The sequence below is a fragment of the Tetrao urogallus genome (assembly GCF_951394365.1).
Source record: "Tetrao urogallus genome assembly, chromosome: 15".
Lineage (NCBI taxonomy): Eukaryota > Metazoa > Chordata > Aves > Galliformes > Phasianidae > Tetrao > Tetrao urogallus.
Window position 1 is genome coordinate 11,346,680 of NC_136828.1, and position 13,172 is coordinate 11,359,851.

Below are 13,172 nucleotides of genomic sequence, written 5' to 3' on the forward strand. Positions count from 1 at the left end.
ACAAACCTGACAGAAGGATGTCAAAAGTGGTATTGCATCAACTGCATGGACAGGTGAAGCAGCACTATTTTCTCTACTTCTTCTCTAACAATGTAAGGAGTATTTCACTTTTAGTGCCACTGGAAGTGACCCAAACATCTTCAGCAATCATGGGAACTTTTCTTTATAACAGTCTGAAATTGAATTCTTTCCTTCTGTAAAATTTTGTTTTGAGACATGAAATTGAAAAACAAAATAGGCCTCAACCAGAGACAAACACATTCTGTTTAGCCTCGTGTCAGCACCTACCATTGCAGAATTAAGTGTCTTTTCATAGCAACAGGGGGAGCTGGGTGGAATATGGCACCCTACTATTTCAAATTAATTGCAGTGCAACCAAGCCAGAAAATTAATGTTTAGTCCCCAACTCCCTCTTTTTTTTTTTCTTCCCCCCCCCCCCCCCCCAAAAAAAAAGCATTGTCAATGCTTGAGGGAAAAAATTTATCTTTGTTAAATGATAATTGGCTTTATTGTCTTTGACTCCTTAGAAATACTGGCTGGCAAGGTTTTTAAAATATTCATCAATCTTGTTTTCTGTTTTTACAAAGCCTGCATTGAAAAAAAAAAAAAAAAAAAAAAGATGTCAGTCTGCAGAACATTCTGCATCTCCCAGTATTATGAATAGGTCTAGAGACCACCTAATTTACTAATAAATCTATTGAAGCGACATGCATCTCAATATTTCACAGCTTAATAAGAAGGTCCAGAAGCAAGGCCCCAGATTGCAGTTCCAGATGATTAGCGCTGCAAAACCATTTGAAGCAGGAGTATCGAAGCTGTCAGAGCAGCTTACACACAGCCACCCTTTGCAAACTCACCATTTAAATCATCTGCTCGGGGACACTTGCTCAAATTCTTCAGAAAATACTTGGAAAAAGCTCTAAAATAGCAGTGCACACTGTTAAAAGTTCCTACGACTGGGGCAGCGGTGCTCACATCTATAGCACTGCATTGTAGCTAATAATAGGAAAATCTCAGCAGGGCTTTTCAAACTTCTTCTAAAGTGACACCAGAGTCTTGCTGCGTCATCTTGCAATAAAATAACAAGGACACTTGCTGCGTGCATTGCAGCGAATAGCTCAGCCAGCTCCTTGCAGAAATAAAAAGCTCCCTATTAATTCTTTTTAAACACTTCTTGAGTTATTGACTTACATACCAGAAATCCTTGCAGTTCCAAAACCAAAAGAAAAAAAAGAAAAAAGAGCATCTTCATAGATAAGTGGCATAGACTATAGAAAAGTGGGGTTTTTTTGAGGGAAAAATAGCAGGGGGAGAGTTGGGTTTGGGGCTGTTGTCATTGTTTCTTAAATTCTACACTACAACAACAACAAAAAGAAACCTTGGTGAAAAGTTTCTGAGAAGTTTATTTGATGGCCATGACTATGGCCCTCGAGGAAGTAAGAGTTTCATGATGGCCTTAGTTCAATGACTATTTCCACCTGTAAGTGCCCTGCCAACACTGGTAAGACCGGACGTGTTGTACAACTCTGACAAGCCAAAGTCTTGAGAAAGGGATCTGACCATCTGTGCTGCAATGCCTAACTACAGAAGAATGGGCAAGAAAGAAAAGTGCTTAAAGAATCAAGGACCATTTCAAGACATCAGCTAACTTACTGATGAATAGATGGAAGCAGGGAAGAACATTAAGGATTTCCCAGTCGTTTCTATTGTAAAGCAACCTGTGTTAATAAGAAAAAAAGGCTGCAATGGATCAGTGATAGGTCAACTATCACGTCTTGTTAAGCTGGGAGGTTCTAGAAATAAAGTTGAAATCCTCCAAAGAAGAAAATTTACAGAATTTTCCACAGGGAGCAAATAATGCATTGGACTTGAGAAAAAAAAAACGGGTTTTGCTACTATATAATAGTATTACTGTTACTATTATTGCTACCAAAGTCTTAGCTGTCAGACTTGCCTGGGTCCTTATTTACAAAGGTGATGAGGACATGTGGTTAAGAAAAATCAAGATTTTCATTGGCATACAGTTCAACTGATTTTAAGAAATTTCAAATTCAGGACTGATTTCTGACATTCCATTCTATAAGATACACCCCCAGTGTGCTGGCTTCTGGATATCATTTTGATTTCACTGGATAGTTTGGTATATTTTCCAGGCATTGTTCAAACTCCGTTTACCTTCAGCCACAGTTCAAGGCTTTGAATCTGATCTGCAGTATAAAGCCTTGTAACTCATGCTCTGCTTACTTGAGGACTATCCCTTCATCCTAGAGCCAGCCTCGTGTTTGGGAACAGAGCAGGACAACTTTGCTGTCAGACTGATTCTGTTGATGTGCTTTTCATGTAGGCTGGAGTCTAATTCCTTCCTTGAAGGACACTGGCATAACAAGCTGTGCATCTCTAACAGTGTTCTCTGTGGATGACTACCCAGGGAATTATCTATAGTTTTTTCCTTCTGCCCTCAATAGAAGTGGCAATGTGCGCCGAGTCATGTCGCAAGGTTGCACTCAATTAATATATGAATGTACTCACACAGAAATTGGATATTCCACTTTACACTTGATATAATGAAACTGTTCTGTTGTTGTTTGTTTGTTTTTTACCCTTATTATTATTGATTATCTTAGACCTGTCCTAACAGAAAATGAAGTGCCATCGGTTTTAAAAACTGATAAACTTCAGACAGTTCAATGTAATGTCTTCCAGGCTCAGGCGTCTCTTTAAGAATCTTCTTCCAACTACTTGCTGAAATTATTTACTACTTTTCTAAAATATACCATCTTTCTGCAAGTGTTGCCCGTATGCTCACTCAGGACCATAGTTTTGCCCAACTGTTTTGTTAATAGACAGAAATAGTTTATTCACTTCTATCTTTCTTTTCTTCCTTCCAAAGTTCATGATGACCATGTCAATCTAATTTTCTTTACAAACACCACAATGTAAGAAAGGCCAAAGCCTTTCTTTAACTCACACAGCATTAAACATACAGCTTCAATGTATTAAATTCACTTCTCAGGTTTTAAATTGTCCTCTTTGGCTAAGATTCATTCTAACAAGTAAATCCATATTTGACATTCCGTCTTTTCCTTTTCCTATTGTTCACATCCCAGATAGATTTAGCATTCATAGTATCCAGTCTGCAAGCATTTTGAAGTGTTTTCTTTTCCACATGCTGGTACTACCTTCTGCTTTGCATAGAACTTGTTACGCAAGCATGATCACAGACTAATCCTAGCATTAATTAAGATATGAAATTAAAGTGGAAGTACATTATTGGTCACATAATAAAAACAATACAAATTTGCTTTAAAAATGAAATTACTGAAGTGTTAGCAAACCTCTTTATACTGTCAGAAATAATAATGTTTACCATCTACATGCCGTGGCACAGATAGAATTCACACAAGTGGATTTGCAGTATTATTTCCAGTTCGGGAGAATGTGCAAAACCCATGAGAAGTTCATTTACTGTATAAACATATCTGGAAGAAAACATGGGATTGTTTCTCCTGCTCTCTGTTACACCATGTAAATTCTGCCCTCAGTGACTCTGTGCACAATGCACTGCTGGACCCACCAGCAGGGCTCCACTGCTTGCTTAAGAACAACTTTCCTTGAAATCTGATGAGGAATTTTATTAGAAAATAATATTTTTTTAGAAATTGTTTCATAGGAACGTAACATTTTTATGAGCTTCTGACAAACATAAGAATACTATGAACACCAACGTGAGAGGCTTCCTTCCCAAAAACCCAGGCTCCCAAGTTTTGTTCCTCTAAAGAAGATAGCCACGTGGGCTGTCTCAAACCTCATAATTTCCAAGATCAAAAGGCATCTTATCATGCTAATCGGTCTGGAGCTGAGAATCCTACATCCTCTACAAGAATAAATGAAAAAAGCAGCCTGTCTATAACACTGCCAGCCTCATAGATGATTTAACCAATCACCTCTTCCTTATCTCTACAGTCAAATAGAGGAACATGCTCCCTACCTCACAGCCACCTTAAAAACACCTCTACTTAATACCCTCAAAAGGAAACAAATATTCCTACATTGTAAAAATATTATTTTTACACAAACATTTACCAGATGCTTAACAATATTTTACATCTGCACAGTTTTGTTGAATGTGCATGTTCATATACGGTGTGCAGAAACCTTTCTGACCCCATTGCCCTAATGCGTTTCCCTCCCCTTTGCTGTAAAGCCCACTTCTGGAATGCCTCTGTAATGGTAGGTGTTAATACAATTTGTGCAATGTAAAATAATAAGTTATAACAATGAAATGCATGTTCCCTGGGACTCCACGATAACTCCAGGTAAAAATAATGTCAGAGTCTGGGAACAGACTCATTAATAAAACTGCACTCAGAAGAGTGACTTGTTTACTTATGCACAATGGAAACCAATACGTTATCAAAGCCTGCATTAAAAAGAAATTACGATCCCAACTTCACAATAAACAGCAAGGAACATCATCACATACCTGCCTGGCACAATATAAAACCCCAGACAAAAGGCTCCAAGGCTGATTTTGCTCAGGCTCACGCTCCCTGAGGTCTCTCTGATCACCCAAGCTGTTCCAAACCAAGCAGGAGAAGAAGATCTCCTTCAAGGACTGAATCCTTTCTTAGAAAGGCTCTATTAGGGCAGAGCTTTGTGAACTCCTCCTGTAACCTCAGCACCACGGCACGTCTCCGTGTATTTGTGTACTTACTCGCTATGCTGAGATGAATAAGTGGGCTTGTCTTGTTCTCGCCATTCTTTTCATTGACAGCCTGGACATAGTAGCCTCCTGCATCCACCACTGACGTTGCAAGGATCACCAGCTGATTCTCCAGCGTTATGGCTCTGTTTGGGAAAGTAAGAGACCGTGCTGAAACCAGAAGAATGGCATTCACTGTGCAGAAACTGTACAGTATTTCAGACTTGACAGAATCACATGATACTCGTTGGCAAGATGTTAGGAGATCCAAAATAACCTCATTTCAAACACATTCACAACGCTTTAGATGTGCAATGCTTTGAGGCTTTTTCTCAGTTTAGATCACGTAAAATGTTTATGGTGACATGCAAGAAGCTACAACATCTAAAATGCAAACAGTTTAAATGCCTTTAAGAAGTTACACATAAAATGGCAAAGAAAAGCAGAGGCAGACAGCCTCACCCCGCATGGATGTGGGCTGACGGTCCCAGCACACACCAGCATGATGCTGGTGCTATTGGGAACCTCATCAACAGGTGAAGCTATTTAAAGGCTGACACTCAGAAATGAGGTGGCAAGCCAATACTGAGCTTCCCTGCCTGTCTTCCTTCTGCTTCAGAAAGGTATTTTTAACATTAATAAGTCAAAATTATTTGGCTTTGAAAAAGTGTTTTAAAGCACAGTATACTGATGTTCATATACAGGAGCTGGCACAGGATATAACAGTGAGAAGAGTGTCCCTACACTGTGTTTGTTGCTCCTATCTCTTCAATTTCCTAATGTGGATACAAAGAACAGTGAACTTCTATAAGGCTATTGGTAGACACCGACTGAAAAAGATCTGAAGATGTGAGGCTGTATTTTCAGCTCTGATGTTGGCACTGAAGTCAGTCACTGCACACCAGCTGATGATCTTGTTTGCAGTATCTTTACTGATGATGATTTTTATTATACTAAACTGTAAGAAATATCTCAGTACAATTTCTTTTCTTTATTCAATGAACCTGTAATTGCTTAATTGACTTAGAAAATCAAAGGCAGTGTGATAGATTTACGGAGTGGGGATATAAAATGCAATTAATATGACATTTGATAAAGCAAATAAAGATAAAAATCCAATGAAGTGCTAATAATTGAATATTAAAAGACAATGCAATTACATTAATTCCGAAGGATGCAGCACTAGAAGAGTTCTTTGAAAATACTGAAACACATTTCAGACTGCTTTGGGAGAAGGTGCAGCTGGAGCTGAATGTTTTAAAGCTGGTCTCCAAGTGCAGGTGAGAAGCACACTGATACCACCTCTATCTGTGGGCAAAATAACATTTGTTGTGGGTGAAATGCATACACATTTCAAAGTTTACGTGAGCCTAAGTAGATTTGAAATGAAAACCATCCATGCAGAAGGACTGAGCATAACTTCTCTATTCATTTGCATAGAGAGAAATAATTAGAGGATAAAATAGTAGTAGAAGGCAATTCTTTGGGGTCGTCAGATTCCACAGAAAGATTCAAAGGTGTTAGATTCAAAACCCCAACATGAGTTGTCGATAATTAAAAATTCTGAGAAAAGCCAAAGGTTTTGGTTTCAACTCCTAAAGACAGGCAAGGGTAAGGCACAGCTGTGCAGAGGCCAAAGACTTGGAGTTCTATTTAGATTGAGAGCTGTGCTCATCAGGAAAATCAATTAGTCACGTTTTAAGGACTCATTAATGCCAGTGTTTCCAAACCATCTGAAGATTCATGTCACAGCCCTTATCAGGGTTGCAACCATATTTTGCACAACAGCTGCACAGAGCGCCCTAAAATTGGCTTCACGCATTCCCCTGGGTTCACTGTTTGTTTTCATTGTCTGTTATAACTTCTACGTTATGACAGCACCACACTGATGTTCGAAGGGAAATCACATCCCGGCTGCTCAGCTCACTGGCACGTTTGAGGAAGACAACAGAGCAGATGGAGTGGACCTCTCAGAAATTCATACCCAGTACAGATTTGATGAAATACATAAATATTGTTGGTCGTGGTTTTTTTTTAAGTGATATCAAACTTAATCTAGTGTTTTCAAGACAGAACTACTAGCAAGTAAAGGAAACAGACTGATCCCTTGGGGTTCTTTACACATAAGGAAGGGAGTGTTTTAAATCACATGTTTTGATAGAAGATGCTTTAACAGCCTCCAGAGCTCAGTGGAAGCCTGTGGGGAACAGGAGCCAATACATACACAGTGATGTGCAGTGTGTTGAGCAGCTATGGGGGTGCCATGCCAGTATTTCCATGCCAGTATGCCACAACAGCACCCACAGACTACAATGGATGGATCTCAAAGTGAAGGCTTCAAACTCTGCCCATGATGGACTGCTTGCCCAAATGTCCTGACACCATAGGTGGGAAAGCATAGGAATGATGGAGATCAGTAATGTTATCCATTCAGTTCTTCTAAGGATCTGAAGACGTAAATACAAACCTCCTGAGTTTTTCAAGACTTCCGTTTGCTGCAGCCAGAATTAAGCATTTAGAAATGCTCCAGGTTTTTTAATTGCAGACTTCTGAATTGCCCAGTACTTGGAAAAACTGTGGTGCAAATATCTCTGAAGTTTGATGGAAAGCTTTTGGAAATTACGTGAACATCAGGCTGAGCCTTTAGAAATAATGATCATTTTCTGAAGTGCCGTTGTTAAAGTGTTTAAGACAATATGTTTGCAGTTAAATTTTTCTTGCTCTGAAAATTGGATCATTTATGAAAATACCAAACATGAACTCTGTAGTATCTTAAATAGGTGGATTTCATATTACAAACCATTATTAATGGAAAATATGAAAATCTACTCTCCAAGTAGATAATGCAGAGAAGTTGGAAATGTGTTCAGTATTAGCCTACCAGATTACATAATAAATAGATAGCACTGCATTACAAAAACATCACCAAATGAAAATTGCATAGTGACCTGGTGAAGTTTTCTCTTAGAAGGCAGCCATCTGCTCCTGAGCAAGGGTGCAGCATTTTAGCAAATACGGCCTGCACAAGGCCTCTTTTCCTCTAGCTAAAACAAATATCAAATCCCTCGTTACCAGATATTGTTTACAGAAAGACCTCTGCTGCCCTTATAAAACTTTTGCTCCCATAGCACAGCATGAGCCGATCTTTCTCCGGGAGGCAGAGCCCACCCAGCAGCAGTGATGTTAAGAAGCAAGGGAGAGATGATGGAGCACTGACACTGCAATTACTGAGACGTCCCCAATGGAAATGCCCTTTTGAAAAAGGGCAGAATGTTGCAGCTAAATCACAGCTGTGCAGCGAAACCCTGAGTCAGGGCAGTGCATGTGTGGCTTAGTAGTGAGCATTTCCCCACTCGTGTGTCTTCCAATTCTGAGGGGAAATTATTAATCGCAGTTATTTAAATATATGCAAACAGTGCATGTTTTTCAGGTCTCAATCACAGCACAAAATATTAGCGTGTCTGCTACAGAACATGTCCATAGCAACAAAGCAGTAAGAGCTGACTGAATGCCAAGCTTATAGAACAGTACTCAGGTTTCAGTTATATTATGACTGCAAATCATTAAAAATAAAAAAATATATACCTACTCAGCTGCTGAATATTAAGTACAGCCACAAAAATTAATGCATTCATTTTACCATCAATGTTAGTTTCTAGCATCACTTCTCCAACTAGACTATGCACAGCAAGCAGTTCTGGAAAGGGACTGGGATTCACTGGTTCCAAAAGCAAATTTGGATTAAACAAGAGCAACAAAACAGGCATGGTGACCCAGCACAGCCTAAGTACCACCATGCAATAAAAGCAGCCCAGCTACTGACAGCAATGCACAAGGGTGACAGCTTGATTTTGGTACATCTATTTCCAGGACAAAACAAGAGAGAAAGCAGGATTTCATGTTCTGAGCCTGCCTTCCCTGTTCTGTAGCACTGGTATTGGAGGTAACAAGACCTTGGTTTAGGAACGCTGCTGAGATTGTGCCTCACGTTGTCTCATGGGCACATTGTGCAAAGCCCATCCTGTGTACAGTGAGCGGAATGCTGGGTGAAGCCCTGCCAGACTGGGCACTGCCATCACAGGGAAACCTACAGGGCCTGTATCTGGCATGGCTTTGTTTCGTATTTGCATCAGTACCTGTTGACTGTACACAGATTTCACTTAACCACAGATACAGTCCCAAATGCTCTGGGACACATGGTTAGAATTCCAAAAAACGGACATGCATTGAAATCATGTCACAGTATTGAAGTTTGCAATGCAATGCACAAGTTCAAAATATCGTATGTGAAAAGGACTAATTGAGTGCTGAGCTACAAGGCAGGATGATGGCTTTGATAGAAGCTTTAGGAATGCAAACAAAATAAAAAAATACCGCACGAAAACAGATTGACCCCCTTGAAAAAGGAAACAATGAAAAACCAAAAGCTGACATCAAGCCCTGAACAGCAATCCTGAGAACACAGTATACAGGAGAGGACTCAAGAAGCATAAATCTAGTCAACAGAAACACTGTCATGTGTCTTAGTGTGTCTTGGTGCTTACATACAAGGCTGCTGCGATGAAGTACCTCTGATTTAAGCAGAACTATCAAAATCTGAGTCTCGTAAAAATCTTAGCAGTTTGCCCTCGGAAAATCTTATTTCTATTCTTTTGAGATGGAGGTTCCCAGAAGGGACTCTCAGATCAGTCATCCCAAACTTATATTTAAAATCATGCCCATATCAAACAGTTACTGGTCTAGAGATAAAACAAAACAAAGCCCCAGATAATCACTACAAAACTGATCATGAAAGAGATGTTTGCAGAAAGACAATGCTACCAGCCCAGGAGCAAGCAATTACTACACCCAAACAAGGAGCAATATTCGTAAGTGCACTGCTTATCTTTAAACGTTCTTTTTCTCCCCGCAGATTTTCAACAGCTTTAATTCTTATTTAATACAACTTACTTATTATCATACTCTTTCGACAGTTTTTAAAAATTACTATTATTAAATGTTAAGTGGCAAGGCTTAGTGCAGCTGATAGATGTACCTACGTGTGCTTCAATCACAGCTCTTGGGTGTTGTTATCTTACTGAACCACGCTGATGAATGTTTGCCCCAGCTGCAACAGCAGTTCTCTAGCTAAAGCAAAACCCAACTTTCAAGATAAAATATGCATCTCAGTCCACAACAGAAACCAAAAACGTGGAGCAAAGTAAGTCAATTTTCTCCAGACGGCTCTTCATATAAAATTGTTACTGAAATCAAGACATTTCTGTGTAAACAGAGTACCTATCATCTTCTTTCTTTGTTATATCATATAATCAGCACACTGAACTCCACATCACTATCTGTTGCTATGGTCATAGCTAGCAACCACTGGAAAGAGGAATAGTGCAAAATTCAAACAAAGCATTGCAGTTAGAAAGTATCACAGGTAGTTGATCTACACAGCTGGCTGACTCCATTGACAGCAAGCACAAAGACTATTTGTAACCATTTGGGATTTTATAAACCAATTTGCAGATACAACTAGACATGAATATTGCTCCACTCTATGACATTTCTCCTGAACTGATAATTCGAGGTGTTGTATTTATTTTGTTTAAAACACAGATTATTTTTTTTTTCCTTCCCTGTGAATGGAGAAGTTCTGTTATTAAATTGCATCTTCACTTCTGATAAAATATGTCAGCATAATGGTATGTGCTATCATGGTTTGTAGTCAGGTATTAAAGAGTTTCCTGCTGAAGAATAGTATATCTTCATAGCATAGGCGTACCACTGAATAAATACAAATATGAGGCATGACTGCAAACTGCACTAACCATAAAACAAATTAGCAGTGGCGCAGCTCTGTCACAGGGCAATGTGCTGCAAAGGTAATCGATTACACAACAATGACAGAAGGAAAACTTCAACCTCCAAATAGCATCCTTAACAGATAAATTTGGACATGCCATAACTTTGCCTACTTAGATGCTTCCAGCCTCTGTTTATTTATGTTTTTGCATTACTTTATTCCCATTTCTGCCATTCTATTCTTAATTCCACACTCCTCTAATTTGAAATTTTCTCTCTTCTCCCATTGGTTAGCTGAAAATAAGATTTGACATGGCTGTTTCTGGATGAACATACCTAGTCTCAGGGACCCAAAAGTCTGCATCACAGCATCTGCAGTACCCACGCCATTTGAAAATAAGAATTCAAATCTCAGCTCAAAGTAAATTTCTCTCCAAAACGTTGGGTCAGTTTTCTCAGTTGAAGCTATGCCCATACGACACACCAGTATACTCAGAGCTGATACAATGCTTTCACAAAAATCTGGCTATAGTCATGAAACACCGCAGAACAGCAATGATGAAACAGCCACACATACTGGTCTTATAAGTGAGAAAAAAACCATGAACAAATAATATACAAGTATGTTGAAATATATTGGAGAGTTTCATTGGATAGGAAAATTTGGCGAGCCATAACTTACTACACATTTGTTTTGTGGAACAGCAGGGAATGTCAAGCTCCAGAGCTAACATCCATCACTATTTCTATGTGTTAGCTCTCCTCTTATCAGTACCAAACCTTTGTTGAAACAGGTTAGATATGGTAAAAAGTAGCATGTGACCCAAGCATGAACCTCTGCTGCTGCAACTCGCACAAAGCAGTGGTACTGGGCAGCACCAGAGCAATTTATTTAGACAAGTTTTACTAGGAAAGATAATTAAAGATTTAGTGCCCTGAGTCAATACAGCAGCTACTGCTATCTATGTACAGTACTGCAGTTTGCTGAGACCAGCATTTGTGTTATTGCTGCAAATTCACAGTACAATTTTATTGTTCAACAGCGTAGAGGTTTGCTGTCTACATCAAAATAGGGATCTTATGTACTCATTTTTACTTGCACGCCATAAAGGCATATATTTTTGCTGTACACTGTGAATTGAGCAGAGGCCTGGGAGCCATGTATACCCAGGTTTTTGCCAGTGATACGTAGCCTTGAGTCAGTTATTTAGCCTTTTGGTCTCCATGTTCTGCCAAGAGAGAAGAAGGATAATACACATATGTATTTCTTTTTGCTGAAAAATTTATCAAGAAGCTTAAATAGTTAATACCTCTAGCACTCAAAAGATGTAGAGGATTATGCAAGTGCTAAATCTTAATGCTCTTTACTTTTCCTCTTCGCTTTGCAGTTTGACAGTAAGGCATTTTGTTTTGACTTTAGGCAAAACATCTTCTTCCCTACTCATTTTCAACTGCTTTAACATCTCCTGAATTATACAAACTGGACAGGTGAGCACTGCTTTCCAAATACCAGCCTTCTAGTGACTCACGGTCTTGTACTGCTTCCTTCACCAGAGTCCTATCTTATTATATCTACAAATTTGTACCAAGCAGTTACATGTAGTAACAGATGTGCCTACCACAGACCCCATGGAATCCTGGTTATTACTGAAAATAATGCAGACATTACAAGTCAGGTAAACACACATTTCAATGCCATTAATGCAAACATTCTGAAGCATTGCAAGTTTGTGGCAATAAAAGACAGAAAACTGAAAAGAAACACAGAACTTTGTCAGAACCTTGAAAGCGGCTGCCCACTGCTAGCATAAGTGAGACATGCAGTGAAAGAAAAGCAAGGCCAGGTTGGATACATACAACCATATGTGAAGCATCCATATGGAGCCAAACACTGTCAACTTTGGGACAGAAAGATATAGAAAATCGCATAACGTCCTGGTGGCATTTTATGCTGTGGTTTGTACTCAAAGCAATTCTGCCAATTTCTGACAGCGTTGTAGGAAACAGACCAAATAAACAACTGGAAACTGTTCTATCACGAGCATGTTAGTCACTGAGTTAGGTCTGTGCTACGCATTACTAATTTCAAAAATAATGCATGTGAAAAAATTTCAGAAAATAAACATAATTTTCTAATAAATGAGGCAAACAAATACGGAGTTGTGGCTAAGCAGAGCTGCAGAACTCTCAAAAGTGGGAAGTCATGGAAGGCTTCATAGAAGAGACTGAGAAGAGATATGCAGCTCTACCTAAACCATATGATTTGAGCAGCCCTCCTTCAAACACCCAGACAGCAGTTACCTGTGTATAATAATTATACCTGTGCATAAAGAAAAAGGAGGTGTGCACAGAGGGAAGCTTTCAGCAGCCCTCTATTCTTACTAAATCGTACAATGTAGTACAGCACTTGTGTGCTAAAATCTCTGAAACCCCAGTGCATGCATTAACATCTTTTAAAATAAAGTGTTCTGGAAGATAGCCTTTAGAAGTATAGCTTCCTCCTGGGATCCATTTCTTTTGTATTTGAAACCAGGTTACAGCCCTCGACTTTCAAACTCATAAAGAAAACTTCAGCAGCCAACTAAAATGTAAATAACATATGATTCGAGGAGCAACAGACCACATAGATTTTTTTTGCTTTCAACTTGGGTGGTGCTGCCAAAAAAAGGAAGATAGGTTACTT

General features: G+C 39.1%; 1 protein-coding gene across 1 annotated transcript in view; it reads right to left on the bottom strand.

Moving 5' to 3' along the window:
- The window catches only part of SDK1 (sidekick cell adhesion molecule 1), a gene marked incomplete at both ends in the record, with an annotated part of 357,418 nt that overhangs the window by 191,311 nt on the left and 152,935 nt on the right, over positions 1-13,172 (bottom strand). Inside the window, one exon of the mRNA XM_079542659.1 lies at positions 4,715-4,848. Coding sequence (XP_079398785.1) covers positions 4,715-4,848 — 134 coding nt within the window. The remainder of the gene's footprint in view (positions 1-4,714; positions 4,849-13,172) is intronic.